A 17740-nucleotide genomic window follows, 5' to 3' on the forward strand; every position below is an offset into this window, starting at 1 on the left:
CCAGATCCAGCTTGAGTGACACCTCTTCTTTGAAGCTTTCCCAGAATCCACCCCCAAACAAAGTTAATCATCCCCTCGGCTGTACTCCACTCCACCACAGTCTAACTATGCATTAACTTGTCTGTCTCCCCCAGGGATGGAACAAAGCTGCTGACGTGCGGAAAGCCTGACAGGCCCGCTCAAATCGGCAGTGAATGAATGAATCAGAGAGCTGGGAGTAAAAAGTGGTCAACAGTGTAAGAAACAACGGTACTGAAATCCATAAAAGGTTTAGCCATTCTTGCCTTAGGGGCTGGAATTCCATCCCCAGCCCCCCACCCCCCATGCTGTTCAGGGACTCCTCCAGGAGGGGATAAAGTTGGAGGTCCCGGCTGCCCTGCAGGTTGTCAGTGGGCAGTCCTCAGCTTCTCTGGGAACTGCCCTTAGCCAGGGGAGCTGCCTCGCCCAAGTGCCCTCTCCTGGAAGCAGCCATCCTGTTAGACCAGCTGATAAGGGGAATAAAGACCTCGCCCCCTAGCCTCAATTTGAGATTATGTCAGCAGCGCCCTCCCTGTCCACTCCAGAGCTTCCCTTGTCCCAGGCCATTGGCTGTTTAACTTCTGCCCACCACCTTGCTGTCTTCCCTGTCCTACAGGTGATATTCGCAAGGGCACTCCAGCAAACCTGCGCTCACATCTCCCTCTGGGAGTCTGGTTCCAAGGAACCTAACCCAAAATATCCATTTGGGTCCCCGGGCCAGAGCGGTGTCTGGCGCATAGCATATGTTCAATAATATTTATTGCATGAGGATGTCCCTGTTTATTTTCTCGTCGTCTCTCTGCTAAGGTTCCTCCCAACTGCCTGCCCTTCAAGGCCTCGTATACAACAGACGCTCAATAAAAGCCCTGGCTATAGGTGTTGGGGGTGGGGAGCAACACACACTCAGAGCCCCGGCCAGACTGAGCGCCGCAAACTTGGGGCCTCCCCCCGCAGCTGCGGCCGGGACACGGTGGGGGGGCGGGCAAGCCAGTTCCGGGTCGGGACCACCGCCCGCGAGCCCTCGGCGAACCAGCACACAGGACAGCGGGTGGGGCGGCCACTGACCCGTCAATTCCGCTCAACGGTTACTTTTTAAGACGCCAAAATGGCGGAATTCTTTTTATTCTTTCTCTTTATGGCAAAATAGTAATAATCCCATTTCCCGTTATAAAAATCGGAAATCAGTGGTAGGAAAAAGAAAGTTTGCCAAATGACCCATTTCCTAAGAAACCTCAAAGCCCGCCCTCTACACCCTCCGTCGTATTAATGAAAAACTCTTAATTGACTGCATTTCGCTAAAATCGGAGCCACCGCCTCCCCCGCTCGCGGTCGCGGCCCCCAGGCCCGCTGCCGCCGCCCCCGCCCCGCCGCGCTCGGCCCGGACCCCTTCCGCTCCGCTCCCCTGCTCTCCTCCCCAGCCCGCGCCCCCCGGCCGGCGGCGTTCGCCATGGGCCGCGCGCCGGGGTCGCGCACCCGGCACTGGCGACAGGGAGGACTGCAGGGCGGGCGGCGCGCCGCATCCCGGGACGAGCCCCCGCCGAGGGCTCCCTACCTGCGAGGCCCGCCCGTGGCCGCCCGGCGCCGAGCTGCCGTCCGAGACCCGCGCCGCGCGCGCCTGCGCGCACAGGGGGCGGGCCCGCCTCCCTGCAGGACGCGGGGCGCCGAGCGCGCGCCGAGCGGGATTGGGGGGCGCGGGCCCGGCCGCGTGCGCCTGATGGCCTCTCCTCGCCGCGACCGGAGGGCTGCGCAGGCGAGGCGGGTGGGGATTCATCCTGCCCTCCGCCGTCCGCGTCACGGCCAGCAGCGCGCAGGGGGCGCGGGGCCCGCCGAGCGGAAGAGCGAGCCTGCTGGCCCCCAGCTTAATGGTCAGTGACAAAGACGGGGTTGCGCTCCCGCACGCACGCCGGCTGGGTCGCTGCGCTGTCCAGTGCCTTCCCACCGCGACTGCCCCATCCCCTCCCTGGAGAAGTGGAGCCAGGGAGCGTCCGAAAACGGCCCCAGAGGGGGCGAAGGGCTTTGGGACCAGAAGTTAGGAGGCCCAGGGCGGCGGGTTCCGATTCAGCCCCTGACAGGCATACAGGGCCTCATTAGCCGCGCCTGCGTTTAGATGACCTATTGCCATGGCTTCTAGTGTGACCTGGAGGACATCACCTTATCCTCCCGGTACTTCATTTCTCCATTTGTAAAGACTCACTGCTTCATGGCATATGGTTCCCGCTGTGGTGTTACCTTGAGCAAGTCACTGCCGCTCCGTGCTTAAATATCCTTGATCTAACTAGTTACATCTCTGTTGTTGGTTCTTATAGCACAAAATACCCCCTTTTACACTTATCACAGCTGTAGCTTCACATAGATTTGTGTAATTGGAGAGGTTAAGAGACGGCAAGCTCGGGACGCCTGGGTGGCTCAGTGGGTTAAGCCTCTGCCTTCGGGTCAGGTCATGATCCCAGAGTCCTGGGATTGAGTGCCGCTTGGGCTCTCTGCTCAGCGGGGAGCCAGCTTCCCCTTCTCTCTCTGCCTGCCTCTCTGCCTACTTGTGATCTCTGTCCATCAAATAAATAAATAAAATCTTAAAAAAAAAAAAAAGACTGCAAGCTTCAAGAGAGACAGTTTCTTGTATCCTTAGCAATCAACTAGATACTGAGTGGGTGCTCAATAAATATTTGCTAGTAATACGCTGCATGCAGATAACAGGGAAACTCTTGGTATAGCCTAGAGCTGGGGGCTCCCCTCCCACACAAAAGGATGAAACCTAATGCCTTATTTTACAGAAAAGGACATTGAGGTCCCTTTGGCCTAAGGTCATGGACACAGGTGGGACCTCCAGGCTCCTGACTTCAGTCCAGATGAGAAAAGGATTCCTAATTAATCGTAGACAAATTCCCCAAATTGTGATCATAGGGTTTAAATTTATGCAGACTTTATTCTGGTTGCTACACCAACGCATTACATGTGTTCTTCCTTGCTGCAGTGTCAATTTTTAATCACATCTCATATTATTGGGAACTGAACAGCATCGGTTGAGGATGCTGGTTGCCATAACAATAGCGGGCTCTTCATACACACCAATACACACACAGCCATCCTCTTGTTCTCTCATCTCTACCCAGACTGCTTGTTCTAGATTTTCCAAAAGATTTATTTTAGGTAATGGATTATAAGAAAGTGGTGAAACTACACAAACACATGGCTTCTCAATTACAAATGTGTCTTACAGTGATTCAGACAGACAAGTGGAATCTGAGCTAGCAGGATGCAGGAACCAACAGGAAGTGCTGAGAAATCATTGTTCTGCTCATTAACAGTCTTAACAGGTGGTCCTAGCACTTTCAGTGGTCCCGCTTGCTTGAACACCTACAGGGATGGAGAGCTCCTCCCAAGCTGATGGGAGGGGATGGTGGCTTCTCCTAAGGCCACCGTTTGTTCCGCTGCTCCAGTATGCCCTCAGGAGCAAGGAAGCAAGTCCTGTCCCTCCCTCAAGTGACAGATCCCTCTTGTACAAGTCAGTAACCCCCACTGTCTACTCCAAGTTGACCTTCTACCCAAGAATGGACCCAAATTTGTTTGAAATGTTAACAGAAGCACTGGGAAAATTGTTGTTAAACCCACATCTGTTTCTACAGAATTCACCATTGAGGCAGTCTATCCATTTGGGAAAATCATCAAAATGTGCCCTTTTTGTTCAATGTGAACATCCTCTGGTTACGACCTGACAGACTTTAGTAATAGGGAGCCTTTTCTAGCATAAACACCCCAGAATCGTGGGTAAAATATTACAAGAAAAAAAGCGAACAGAGGAGGAAGAAGAGTAAATTCATGGCTGAAAAGGGTAACGGGAAGAGCCAGAAACAAAAGAGGGAAACAGAGCCATGGAGGTGGGGGCGGCCTGGTGTCTCTCCTGTCCTGGAGGTGGTTATTGATTAGAGATGGGAACCAGCTGCTGGGGACTTGGGTTTCATCACACACTTAATGGCAGGAGATGGGATCTCAGGTCTAGGTGATACTGGGAGTAGTATGAACGGAAACCAGTGTAAGGACTGGACGCTTCTCATACCCAGACTACGTATTTGTGGGTCCACAGTGGGAAAGGCAAAGGAGACCCAAGTTCCCAAACGTGATCAGCTTCAGGTCTTGCTCTTCCCCACGCATGGCTTTGTTACTCAGAACTTCATTGAAAAAATTTTATTTGGCTTTGGGAATGGAAGCTTATGTTTGTAACCGCTAGAACTTGTTTCGGTGAGGGCCAGAGCCTCAGCTATTTCCCTTACCCCCATCCTGCTAAACATTTGAACCTTGTTCTCAACATACTGATAGAATTCCTGTCTTAGGACACTGAGACACCCAACAAGAAAGAATCACTCAATCAAGGCATATTTACTTTTGTGGAACAAATTAGTTAGTGGCTTAGAAAAGCACAAATTACCTTGTAGTTCGGGAGGTCAGAAACCCAAACTGGGTCTCACCGGCTCTCAAGGTGTTCTATTTCCCAGTACCAAGGACTTTCTTCCCAAAGAACTGCTTGTCAGTGGGGACAAAGACCACTTAGGAAAGGTGGTCCAAGATCCTGGTCTCTGTACAAGGCAGTATGCTGCTTTCTTCTGGCTCTATCTGCTCCAGGCCATCTTCTGATTTCATTTTTCAGATACCTTCATGTCCTAGTGCACTCGGGCTACTAGGACAGAACACCAGACAAGACTATGGCTTCCAACAACAGAAACTTCTTTCTCCCAGTTCTGGATGTGGAACGTCCAGGTCAAGGCGCTGCAAATGTCATGTCTAGTCAAGTTTTCCTGGCTTCACAAACAGCCATCACCTTGTTGCATCCTCACATCGGGATTAGGCTGCCAAGTGAATTTTGTGGAGATAGAGAGTCCATAGCACTTTCTAACACACAATCAGCTATTTGGAATGGGGTTGCTAGGAACTTACCTTCCAATCTCCCTTCTTCTTCCACTCAAGGAACACACACACTGGCTTTCTGGTACAAGCCAGGTACTTGGTCCATGTTAGCCAGATATGAGGGAGGCGGAGTGGGTACAGGTATGTCCCTCAGAAAAGCTTATCTACTGAGAGCTAAGAATAAAGTTCTTTGGTGTACTTGTTAACTCAAGAAAACTTTTCCTGGCTTTGGATAACAAATGAAAAAAGCAAACTTCATCAAGTGTGATGTTTTGTACTTTATTGAAATAGGAAATATTTACTTGTTATCTGTTAGGGTCATGACAGGAAACACGGCATACACTCTAAGTAAATTTGAAGAGAATTTAATAAAGGGTCTGTTGCTAAAGGTATGCGTCGGTTGCTGGAAATTCACAACTGTTAGCAAAAGATCACCGGGGCTAGGAAAATGGGACAGTGGTTATCAGGACTTGGAAAAAGAGGGCTGTATGTAGAAGACACTATGTCCTTCCGATGAGGGCCACCACCAACCTAATAAACTCTACAGGGAGGGAGCTGTTGGAAGTATTCCAATCTTAAAAAAAAAGAAAAAAAAAAGTCAAGTATCTGTTTAGGCAAAAGAAGTAACTCCCTAAGTTCTCTCTTTTAATTCATCTGCAGGTTGGTGGATTTAGGCTGGGCTGTTGTTTCAAGTTGTAGGTGGCTGAGGCTAATGGACAGCTTGGCCCCACCGGTCTCATCTACCAGCAGACTTACAAAGGGTATTATTGTCATGGTGATGACTGAGATGCCAAAGACCAAGCCTGTTTGTACAAGTGCTGCTTAAGCCTTTCCTTGTGCTACAGTAACTACCACAACTTTGGTGGCTTAAAAGAAAAATGTGTTACCTTATAGTTGTAGAGATCAGATATCCAAAATAAGTTGAAGGGCCTGTTTAGCCTGGAGAGGACCTTCAGAGTCAAGCTGTGGGTAGGGCTGTGCTCCGTGCAGAGGCTGTAGACAATTTAGTTTTCTTTCCTAGTGGTCCCTTCCGTCTTCAAGGCTGGTAGTGTAGCATCTTCAAATCTCTCATTTTGCTTGTTTTCACATCAACCTTTTCTGATCTTTTTACTTTCAACCTTCCTATTGTAATTACCCTGGACCCACTTGGATAATCGAGGATAATCTTCTCATTTCCAGACTTTAATCACATTTAAGAAGTTCCTTTTATCACGTAAGGTTAACATAGTGATAGGTTACAGGATTAGAAGGTAGGCATCTTTGGGGAAGGGAAGGGTAACATCTGATCTACTAAACATGTCATGCCTGCCAAAATTCCACTGGCCAAAATCAGGGGACCGGTGGTACTCTGCTTATAAAGCGGGGGGCGGCGGGGGGGGGATTTATAGAAATATATGTAGACCTATGAACGAATCTGGCAAGGCTCTTACCAAGTGTTTACTGACTGTTTGGACCATTATGACTCAGGATATTACACTGATCAGCTTACTACAATCACAGCCACAGTTATCGATGCTGGGTCTGTAGGGGTATGTCATCTGTAGCAAAGGTGAACGAAAGATGTAACTTTTAAGATTTTACTCATTCCAATTACAATGCTGTGTACTCTACAACCACACTGAAATTTATGCTCTGAATTTCCTTCTCCCCCTATTCCTGTTACCCAGAGCAAGAGAACACATTATTTGCTTAAACACTCTGAAGGAGCGGAAGATATTCTCTAGGGATATTAAAAAGTTTCCTCACTCCTTTGCCAGAACTGACCCAGAATTCAGCTAAGCATCTATTAGGGCAAGGTGTCCACATACTACTTGCTCGTTCTGAGCAGTTTTTTTTTCAAGATTTTAAAAAAAGATTGGTATTCATTCATTTGAGAGTTAGAGCACATGTGCACACACGCACAAGCCGGGGGCGGGGGGGGGGGTGGTGGGCAGAAGCAAAAACAAACTCTCCATCCCCGGACCCCAGGATCAGGATCCAAGCTGCAAGCAGACACTTAACCCCCGCACCCCTGCTCAGAGCAGGTTAAAGCAAATCTGGAGTGCTGTCTCTGACTAGCAGGCCCCGCTCTGTAAGAGGGACCTGACCACCCAGAATACAGGGAGACAACAGAGATGGTTAGGGGCTTTAAAACTGCCACATTGAGACAGCTGAGGGGATGTTTAGCCTGCAAGAGAGGACCTTCACAAGAGCAGAGATCCAGTGAGAAGCAATGAACACCCAAGGGCCCAGGTTGTGCTTGCTAAATACCGTTTCCAAATAAAGATAACCTGGGTTCATTAGAGAAATGGCTGCTTCCACCTCTGGGACTAGAAAGTTTAGAAATCCCACCATATTAGAAAGCAAGGAAACTGGTAAGATTACTAGGGCTGCTTTGAATGAACTCAGGAGGCAACCTGAGTTGACTTCCACTGACTAAAGATAGAAAAAGGCCACACCAGTAAGGAGAACTGCCATGGATTGAAAAAAAGGTGTTTAAAATCATGAATTCATGGTTTAATGAGCCTAGCAAAGATCATCAATGCCTCCCAATGACAATGACAAAAGATATCCAAGTGGTTTTGGGAAGGAAAACCCCCCCACCAGAATCTTACAAAGCCTCTAGAATAATGGATCTCCAACTTGAGCATGGACCAGAATCATTTGGAAGGCTTATTATAACACCACTACGGCTGGGCTCCAATTTAGTTTCTGATTCAGTGATCTAGGGTGGGGCTTGAGAAACTGCATTTTAAACAAATTCCCAGAGGATGCTGCCGATATTACTGGTCCATGCACACTTTGAGAACCACTGTTCTTAGGTCCAGAACATGCTAGATGACACCATGAGAATGCAATCAGCAAAATCAAGACTTAGAAACTACTCAACAGTGACCATCAACAAATATACTACAAAGAACAAGAAATTGAGGAGACTTAAGATGTTTTTTAGAGGTATACAGTGAACTACCCTCAGCTAGAATGTCTAGGATTTCCTTCAAAATTACCTGGAGAGGAAGCAGACAGATCTATATTGTTAAAGCTGAGTAACTACCCAAGGTTCATCACTATTCTCTAGCTGGTGTCTGCAATCTTCTAAAATCAAAAGAACAGCAATATATTTAAATAGCACACTCAAAGCTGTTTAGGATAGCTACAAAGTAGTGGTGGTCAATTACTCTCATACGTGGGCACCATATTCAGCAACTCTGCTTTGCCTACCTTTTCCTCCAGTGGCTAGAAATTTTAGGGTTTGACTATTTACAGAATGTTTTAGTAAGAACAGCTCATCTTTAAGGATTAATCTTTAAGCATCTGCCAAGAGTGCTTAGATAACAGCATTTACCCCCCACAACACTAGAGGGCACTATTTTCTATGAGGACGCAGCTCATTTCCAGTTCATCTTTGCCATCTCACATCTATTTAAAGTGGCCTCCTGCTCCCTTTTTGGCCCTGGGCTAGAATCACTCTCCTGCTTTCAGTGGTAATGGAGTATTATCTGTTGCCAATAAAGCTCTCCCTTCAGCAGCTCTTAAATTTGAAAATGATTGGCTCCCTCCCTAAAACCAAAAACTCCTTCTTTTAACTTTTTTTTTTAAGGCTTTATTTATGTATTTGACAGACAGAGATCACAAGTAGGCAGAGAGGCAGGCAGAGAGAGAGAGGAGGAAGCAGGCTCCCCGCTGAGCAGAGAGCCCGATGTGGAGCTCGATCCCAGGACCCCAAGATCACGACCCGAGCTGAAGGCAGAAGCTTTAACCCACTGAGCCACCCAGGCACCCCTCCTTCTTTTAACTTTGTAAGACTGTCTATTCACAGAAATAGTGACTTACAGGTTATTATAAAATGACTAGATATGGTGCACTGAGCACAGTCTCATTCTTGTGATATTCCTGCTAAAAATGTGAACACAAGGAAACATCAGACAAACCCAAATTGAGGGAAAATTCTACAAAGTTAACTGTCCTCTACTCTTCAAAAATGACAATGTCAAGAGAACCTGGTCTAGATTAGAAGAGACCAAAGAACCAGAACAAAATGTGGCAAATGATCCTGACTAACGGAAAGATTATTAGCAGACCACTAATGAAACAGGACTATGCACCGTGGAGTAGAAACTACGGATGCTATTTTTGGTAGGCACTGTATGTAGTTACACAGACAGTGTCCCATTACTAGGAAATAGTTTTTAGGGATAGAATAGCAAGATGTCTCTACTTTCCTAGGATTCAGGAGGAAGAAAACAAAAAAACCCATGTAAATGAAACAAAGTATAATTAGCAAATTTGAAAAGGGTAGTTTTTTGTACAGAGTTTTCCTATTTACCAGAATAATTCTACTTGAAAAGTATGTGCATTCTGTACTTTCTGAGCCTTCCTCAATCTAATTTCTTGAGTGCTTTTCACTAGGAATTATCTGACACACATTTTTTTCTAATGCTTCAGGGCTGTTAGAACTGAACTAGGCTTTAAATCCTACCTCTGCTTATAAATCGTTAATTCTAGGACTTCCTTAGAAGGGACACTGATAATAGGTATAAATGCATGGATGTTAACAATAAATAAAAATTTAATTACAAGTAGTTACCTAGGGTTTGAGCTGCAATACTTATTGTTACTTGTCTTTGTAAAATTCCAGTGACCTATGATAAACTACCTGGAGACTATCAATTTTTCTAGATTTGCATTTCCAGAAGGATACACAAAAAACTAGCAATCCTGGCTTCCTCCAAAGGGTCAAAGGTGGAATTTGCTGTTATTAACTCTTATGCTTCTCTTCCAACTTCTGAAGGAACCACAATTCCTTCCTGCTCAAGTATAAAAACTTAATCACTGGGGCACCTGCATGGCTCAATTGGTTAAGCAGCTAACTCTTCACTTCCACTTAGCCACAATCTCAGGCTCCTGGGATAGAGACCCCAGTCAGGCTCTGAGCTCAGTGGGGATCTGTCTGGGGATTTCCTCTCTTCCACTTGTGTGCTCTCTCTACAATAAATAAATAAATCTCAAAAAAAAAAAAAAAAAAGTTAACCATTTAGTAAGTACTACACTGAGGGCCCATCTGTGGGCTGCTGTTACACAGCCAAGACAATCTAAACAAGCTGTTGAGGACCTAGATCAATTACATAATCCCATCAACTCACCCTTTTAGCACACAGTAGCATACATGGTGTTAAACATACATATATCCATCTTATTCCGGAAGTGGTACTGCTTTAAAAAGTTCAGACTTTAATGTTTGTAAATTTACCAGGTACTAAACTATGTTAAAACTCTCTATATTCTCATTGTTTGATACTTAATGTTAAAAGTAGTATTTTTCATTCCTGCCACATAAGCCAAGGGATTACTTCAATAAAACAATGTTGGTACTGAAAAAGTATTCAGGAGTATACTTGTCAGCCATTTAAAATAGCAGATCTCTAAGTAAAAACAAGTTGTAGAATACCACTCATGCTAAGAACAGCTTGTTGGAACAGATTTTAGGACCAAAATCTAGGCACAGACATATTGTTAATAGCAGCTACCTTAGCCAAAGGGCTCTAAGGAAAGACACTTTATGTTCCTAAGTATGTATACTTTTGTAATTAAAATTAAGTCAAAATTTAAGAATATTTGGGGCGGCTGGGTGGCTCAGTGGGTTAAGCGTCTGCCTTCAGCTCAGGTCATGATCCCAGGGTCCTGGGATGGAGCCCCGCATCAGGCTCTCTGCTTAGCAGGGAGCCTGCTTCCCCCTCACCGCCTCCCCCGCCCCCCCCCCTCTGCCTACTTGTGATCTGTCAAATAAATAAATAAAATCTTTAAAAAAAAAAATCTTAAAATCATTCAAGTGCCATAGGACTGAAATTGAATAGTGACAAAACACTTTCTGAACACAAGGTAAATAACAATGTGAAGTTTCCTAAATGTAAACTGCAAAAGTTTAGAGTGCTCCAAGTCCTAAATTAAGGACATTAGATTAAGGATTTTGGAAAAGGTGATTAAAGCTTCTTACTTTTCCTGAGAAATAATTATTATGGAAAATGTTCAATCACTACAAGGTGAAAACAAGTAAATTTCGTGTGAAAATAAGGCAAGACAATATAAAAAAGATTTCGTATGCTTAATTCTTCACAGTAGCAGATAGTACTCATTATGGTACTATTCTAAACACTTCCCACTTACTAACCTTTATTTTTATCATTTTTAAAGATTTTATTTGACAGCACGAGCAAGCACACAAGCAGGGGGAATGGCAGGCAGTGGGAGAAAGTAGACTATTGAGCAGAGAACCCTACAAGGGGCTCAATGCCACGCTTCTGGGATCACGAGCTGAGTGGAAACTAGCCCCTTTAACTGAGTCGCCCAGGCATCCCTAACCTTTGTTTTTAAAAAGATTTTAAAGCAATCTCTATACCCAACATGGGGCTCAAACCTACAACCTTGAGATCAAGTCACATGCTCCACCAAGCCAGCCAGACACCCTAGGTATTAACCTATCTTCACAACTCATGACTTATGCTTACCATTTCCCGGATAACATCCAAGACTGACTGGTAAGGACCCCCCCTCCCCCAAGATAAGCCATCCACTATGTTGATCCTAAACGCAGGTCTCTGGGGAACTGAAAACAACGCCCTTTTCTCCTACTCAAGTCAGGAATGGCTTGCCAATGGCCAACACTAGTTCAAAAAACCATGTGCCAAATGTTTGGCACTAAGTGGGAATACAAATGAATTCAAAACGAGCCTTTCCCTCAGTAAGCATTTTATTGAGGAGATAAAGCATAAAGTGGGTTAACAAAGTGGGAAAAAGAAGATACCAAGATGAAGGTAGTAACAACACAGGACTGGAACGTCATCACAGGAACTGGTAGGACTCAAACTGGCCTTAAAGGCACTATGGCGTATCAAACAACATTATCAGGTAAAAGAAAGGGGAATCCTCATGTTGCTCATTTCTGTTTTTGCTCTCTGTTTAATCTCTATCCAGCCACAGATGTACACATGGCATGTTGTAGACGCTCAGATTCTACTTATAAGTTAGCAAGAACTAAACATTTCAGTGAACTCTGCTCTTAAGTGGGTCAGTGTTCTAGGGCTTTAGCATATCCAATGATGTACAGGTCCACAGGTACGGACTAGGACTAGGTTTTCACTAAGTTGGTCTTTACTATTACCAAAAAACTTATGGGTATAGGCATTTACCTTCCAATTACCCACTTTGGGGGCAACTAACAATGTACACAAAACCTATTACCACGTGATGTTACACTAATACAAGAAAGCCCAGTTGAAGGATGACTTTACAAAGTCAAATTTCACATTGTGATATTTCCCCCCCTTCCTTTTTAAAAAGGCTGTGGTTTTAAAAGCTTTTGTTTTTTCCCTGAAAACAAGAGACCTTTGGTCAAAGCCAATTCTTAAACCAAATTCTGAAAGGCAGCTGGAGATGTGCCTCTTCATGTAAGAGTTGTAATTTCTGTTCTTTCAAGTAGGCAAAATAATGAACTACGACTGTAGACACCACTGTCTTCTCTGAAATCCTGAAGTTTATACTGGAAAAAAAAACCCATTTCATATGAATATCTAAATTTTAGGAAGTATGAAAGTAAAGAAAATAAGGTTATGGAAGAAGCATCAATCTTTTGGGGCACTATATTCCTAAGAGTAGGCTCTAAGATTTTGTAAAAGGAAGCCCAGAAATGTCTCAAAAACAAGTCTTTTTACTCATTATCAAGTACTCCCTGCTACTCTGATTCTGATGCCTAAAATCTTTGACTCCTTTTTTTTAAAGTAGCCTCATTTTATCAGGTATGCCTTCTGGATTATTTGAACCTATAAACCAACTCTAGATTATCATGCTTTCTAGTCGTACCTGCAGCATGATGAGCACCATACCATCATGCCCTATTATATAGTACAACCCAGCCCTTGATACCTACAGTGACAGTTCCTAGAAGATATAAAAGCTGAGTCAAATAACCTACATCTCAGTTCCAAACCAAGGTTAATGAGTGCTTTAATTTCATTGAAAAGTACCTGAACAAAAAGATCTAAGGTAATTCATTTCTCAAACTGCAATTTCAACTAATTAGGTCTACAGATACAGGGACTAACTGGTTACCCAGTACCTCCTACAAATTTGCAGTATAATTTGGCTTCCATAGCACATTACACTCCATAATAAAGTACAGAAAGGTTAGGGTTTATCTACGTAAATCCTTTTCAAGCCAACCATATGTCGTAAAGTTACAGGGATGATCTAACCCATTATTACAAAACCTCATCAACTACAAGGAGGACTGACTGTTGGGTAGAATTTTACTTTAATAAGCAACTGATTTTACCAAGCAACCTGTTAAGTGCCTGTTAAATGTAATGATCTTCCAGCAGAAAATGCAGTATTTGCTTTCCCACTTTGAACAAGAATAAACTAAATTCCAATCAAAGAAAGGCTACTTCCATTTTTATATAACAAACATTGAAGACCACAGAACCATACTCTAACACTAATTACACTGACCACTTCCAGAAAATAGAATTACTAGACGAAATGGGATCCCAAGTGTTAAGAACTACTTCTTCCAAAAGTTTGAGCAAACTTAAGTTTAAAAAGTTTCATTATTTAAAACCTACTAATTTAGGCAAAATCATGTAACGGACTACAAAATACCTTTTATTTTTAACTTAACTCAAAGGGGCAGATAGACTTTGGCAAATTTGATTAACAGCACAAATGTTATCCAAATGGAATAATTTATTGCTGGTCTGAGACTTGCCTTCTTTTACACTTATGTAATTTACAGTTTCACAAAGAACAAATTATCAATATTTAAAGGAATTTAAGTGACCTATTCAGTAAGGCAATCAACTTGGTAGCAAATTTTTATTGAAATCTTACATAACTCAAGCTTTATAAAAAGCCAACATAATTGAAAATCGGGATCTCCCTCTAAAGCCTTAGGTATTCAAAGCTTGCAACGGTTAATTTAAAAGCAAACAAAACAACAAAATCCCTGCAGCAGATCCTGCTGAAATACTTAAAAAAAAAAAAAAATCTAAATGAGCTTAATCTTTACAAAAGTTATTTTAGCTCAAAAGCTATAAAATCAAAGTTATCTTAATTCTACAAAGAAGGGAGAGGGTCTTTGACTTCATGCCACCATTTCTTTAGAACCTCATTTTTTTTTTTTTCATCAAATTTGGCCACAAATTAAAATTTCTGTGTGCCCCATTTTCAGGAGATTCCTCTTGCAGAAGAGGCCAAGTACAAACATGGAAGAGTAACTGCCTAAGCAAGTAGGAAAGTGTTCCATAATAGTGTGCAAAGAATATAGAGTTCTAGGTTAATCTCTGGAACTCGATCTGGACCGTGATCTTGACTTTGAATGAGATCTAGAGCGGGATCTTGAGGCTCTTTTTGGTGGAGGGGACACGGACCGTGCCTTTGAGGGTGGGGCAGGTAGGGGTGAATTTGAACGAGACTGGCTTCTTGATCTAGATTTTGACTTTATATCACCTTTTCCATTTTCTTTGGGGGAACGAGATCGAGAACGAGACCTGCTTCGAGATTTCTCATACTCCTTAGATCTGCTTCGAGAGCGCGAACGGGAGCCCCGATCAGACTTGGGCTTTGATTTGCTTTTTGATCTAGATTTCCTGCCTTTTGATCGAGAACGTGATCGACCTTTGCTCCGAGACCTGGATCTGGACAAGAAGAGTCGATTTTCTTTTCAGTACCTTGCCAGAACACACAAGCACAGTAACAATCAGAAAAAAAAACTTAACAGATTATTTACCGGGAGCGGCTTTTTGAGATACTTCGAGATCTACTGCGGCTGCTCCTGCGACTCCTACTTCGTGACCTTCTTCTAGACCGTGACCTATAACCAGAAACACAATAGAAATCTTTAATCTCAATACATCTCAAAACGAACTTTTGTCGTTTACAAAAAATAATACGCAAACAAAAAGTAATCGTTTACTACAAATTAAATCCGCCTGAAAGCATCCTGGAAAAGAACCCAATGATGCACAATAAAAAGGACAACAAATACTGAACTTGTTTCAATTAAGTTCCAATTCAAGTACTGCCATTTGATTTTCCTCTGCTCTTGGCAAGTACTGTTTCCTTTCCTTTCCCCCATCTTTCAACAAATTACCTTGATCTGCTTCCAGAGTAAGATCGCCTATGGCTCGTTCGTGGTTTATCCTCAATGAGCCTAATATTCCTGCCATTTATTTCTGTACCATCCAGTTTATCCAGAGCACGCTTCATGTCAGAGTAGGAACGGAACTCAATCACGCCTTCATTTGTGCGTTCTTTGTGAGCATCCGCATAGGTTACTTCACCTGCTTGTCTCATGAAATCCTAAGAAAGCAACAAGACTGGTCAAACCTAGAAATGTAAAGAAAAAGATCTACGTACCGTACTCAATTCTCAGAAGTAAAATGAAATAAAAGCCTACCTTTTCAACATTAGTCATATTATTTTTATCTCAAATTATAGCACATACCTTTAAATCTTGCCAACTGCAACGACTAGAAAGGTTTTCTACAATAAGCCTGAATTCTGTACGAACAGGTGGTCCGTATTTGTCTCTGCCAGAAGTTCTCCGACTGCTGTATCCACCTCCACCACCTTTATCACATGAAGAGAATAATTAGATGCTTTGTAATGATAGGGATGCATGTTTTCTTGAAAGTTAGTACAAACATATCAACTTTTATATACTGGAGTAGGACTTTGCTATTATATTGCTAAACCTTCGATACAGTTGTGATTTGCCATAAATTAAATTAAGGGCAAGTCAAATAGACTAAATCCAACTAAACTTCTCCTACAATCTGTTAGAGAGTGACTGCTCCTTTATTCAATTTACCTCGCTAAGTTTTATTTTACAGAACATTGTAAAATATAAAACTTAACTGATTACATGCATTTCTACATTTTACAAAAATGTTTACTAGTTACACTAAGTACTTACATCACAGTGTGAGGTTTTTGGTGGTGGTTTGGCCACAAAACACGCAAGGTAACAGTCACCTAGTTCAGATTAACCAGTTTTGTCTAACCCTTGGAATCCTCACCATCACCCTGCGTCTAATGGCAAAAGGCTGCTGTCGTCATGGCTTCCGGTAAGGTCAGCCAAAGGGTCATAGGGCAAGGGTCACACAATGTATGGAAAAGCCAAGGCCAATCAGGAAAGGCAGTCATCTTAGCCTCAGTGGACACAGCCTCAGCCCCATTGGTCACTTTCAAATTGAAACATCAAGGACTTGTTAAAAAGTTTGAATTCAACATGCAACAATTTCAACATCAAACATTTAACATAACCAAACCCCTCCCACCTCCTCCCAATAACATGCCCCAACTAGTTCGAATACAGCATAAAGCTCATTTAAGTCTACTTTGTGGTACTATACCACATTTCTTCAAAATAGCATTTTCTTTGGCCCCCGCCAATTTAATTAAATCTAAGATCTAAACTTAATACCCTTCCCCTGACCCCGTCCCCACCCCCCACCCCCACCCAGCCTGCCCTCAAACTTCTACACTAACACATTCCCATTGCTAGCTAAAGCACTGTCAGGTAAGCAAGGGGAATATAACAAATACAGCCATCCCTCACTTCCTCCGTGGGCAGAGCCCACGACAGTGCTGACAGGGGCCCAAACCACCCCCCTCCCAACTTAGCAAATAACCAAAAATAAGAAAATTTAACCCGCCCCCCCCCAACACCCCAACCCTGGCTAAGCAAAACCCACAACCCAGTCCCCGCGCTCCGGCGTCCCGTGGCTGCCCCGGGCAGGCGCGAAGGCAGCAAAGCCCGGAGTCGCTGTAATCAATGGACCCCTGCCACCGCGCCTGCCCGGGCTGGGAGGCCCCACCCCGCCCACCCTAAGCCTGCGCCCACCCTAAGCCCCGCCCCCAGGGTCCCAAGGACGCGGAGCGCGCGGGGGTGGGACTCACTGCGGCTTCCGTAGCTGTAGCCGTCGCGATCGCGGCGCGGGCCCCGAGCGTGCTCCACGATCACGCGCTCGCCGCAGAGCTCTTTGCCGTTCAGCTCGTAAACGGCGTCGTCGGCGTCGCGGGAGTCCTCGAACTCCACGAAGCCGTACCTGGGGGCGGCGCGAGGGCCGGGAACCAGCAGGCGTCGTTAGGCCGGGGACGCGCACGCGCGCGCTCCCACTCCCCGTGCGCGGCCCCGCGGCCCCGCGCCGCCGCCATCTTGGAGGCCCTGCCACGCGGCGCCGCGGCCTTGGCCCTCTTCCGTCCAGCAGGGCCCCGCCGCTGCCAGACCCGGGGCATTGCGGGAGGACGCGGGCGCCCAGGCCCGACTCACCCATTTTTGAGGTCTATTTCGAGGAGGCGGCCATAGCCACTGAAAAAGCGCTGGATGTCCTTCTCCCGGACGTTGTAGCTAAGGCGTCCTATGTAGACGCGCGGCATGTCCGTGGCGGGCAGGGGCCCCGAAGGCTGGCTATCGAACAGCGGACCGCAAGGCAAAAGCCGCGGTGCGGGTGCGGGGACGGCGAGAGCCTGTACACGCGCCTCACACCGCAGCGGCGGCCGAGTCCAGCCACACAATGGTGCGCGCGCGCCAGGGTTACGCTATAAGGGCGGGCGGCCTGGGGGGCGGGGCCGGCGCGTGACGTCAGCGCGCAGCACGTACCCTCCCGCGCTGGAGCCCTGGGCTGGGGGGTGACTGGCAGGTCCCCGTCCGCGAGGTTTCCGTGAGGTGAGGTTCTGTTCGCTCACACTGTTTTCTGCACTCATCTTTGTAAACGCAGTGTCCCGTTGTCGAGCCACAGACTTGTATTCTAATTTGTACTTTCTACTAAACTTCCTCTCGGTGACT

The 17740-nt window shown here is 45.2% G+C and overlaps 2 protein-coding genes across 7 annotated transcripts in view; both read right to left on the minus strand.

Moving 5' to 3' along the window:
* Positions 1-1661, minus strand: part of L3MBTL1 (L3MBTL histone methyl-lysine binding protein 1) — a 34064-nt gene extending 32403 nt beyond the window's left edge. For all 5 annotated transcript variants that reach the window (XM_032838529.1, XM_032838528.1, XM_032838527.1 and 2 more), the window contains exon 1: positions 1571-1661. The gene's annotated coding sequence lies outside the window, so the exon portion shown is untranslated. The remainder of the gene's footprint in view (positions 1-1570) is intronic.
* An 11954-nt stretch (positions 1662-13615) lies between these two features.
* On the minus strand, positions 13616-17488 carry SRSF6 (serine and arginine rich splicing factor 6). Of its 2 annotated transcripts, XM_032838491.1 has the most exons (6): positions 17225-17476; positions 16852-17000; positions 15395-15519; positions 15041-15249; positions 14678-14761; positions 13616-14585 (listed from the first exon to the last, which is right to left on the minus strand). In XM_032838491.1, the coding sequence occupies exons 1-6, from the start codon at positions 17329-17331 to the stop codon at positions 14225-14227; spliced, it is 1035 nt and encodes a 344-aa protein (XP_032694382.1). In that variant the 5' UTR covers positions 17332-17476; the 3' UTR covers positions 13616-14224. The 2 variants fall into 2 exon arrangements, 1 of the variants encoding a protein (XP_032694382.1); XR_004380410.1 differs by lacking the exons at positions 13616-14585; positions 14678-14761; positions 15041-15249 and adding an exon at positions 15866-16133 and having other exon boundaries at positions 15406-15519; positions 17225-17488.
* Between the last annotated feature and the right edge of the window lie 252 nt (positions 17489-17740).

This window comes from Lontra canadensis, unplaced genomic scaffold (genome assembly GCF_010015895.1).
Source record: "Lontra canadensis isolate GAN:19392208 unplaced genomic scaffold, GSC_riverotter_1.0 scaffold105, whole genome shotgun sequence".
NCBI classification, from domain to species: domain Eukaryota; kingdom Metazoa; phylum Chordata; class Mammalia; order Carnivora; family Mustelidae; genus Lontra; species Lontra canadensis.

Excerpts from the sequence above, each read along its gene's own strand:
- SRSF6 (XM_032838491.1), bottom strand. The coding sequence starts at position 17,331 with ATGCCGCGCGTCTACATAGGACGCCTTAGCTACAACGTCCGGGAGAAG. Across the intron at positions 15,250-15,394 it reads GCAGTTGGCAAGATTTAAAG|GATTTCATGAGACAAGCAGG; the intron begins GTATGTGCTATA and ends TTGCTTTCTTAG. Across the intron at positions 14,586-14,677 it reads ATCTCAAAAAGCCGCTCCCG|ATCCAGGTCTCGGAGCAAAG; the intron begins GTAAATAATCTG and ends CTTCTTGTCCAG.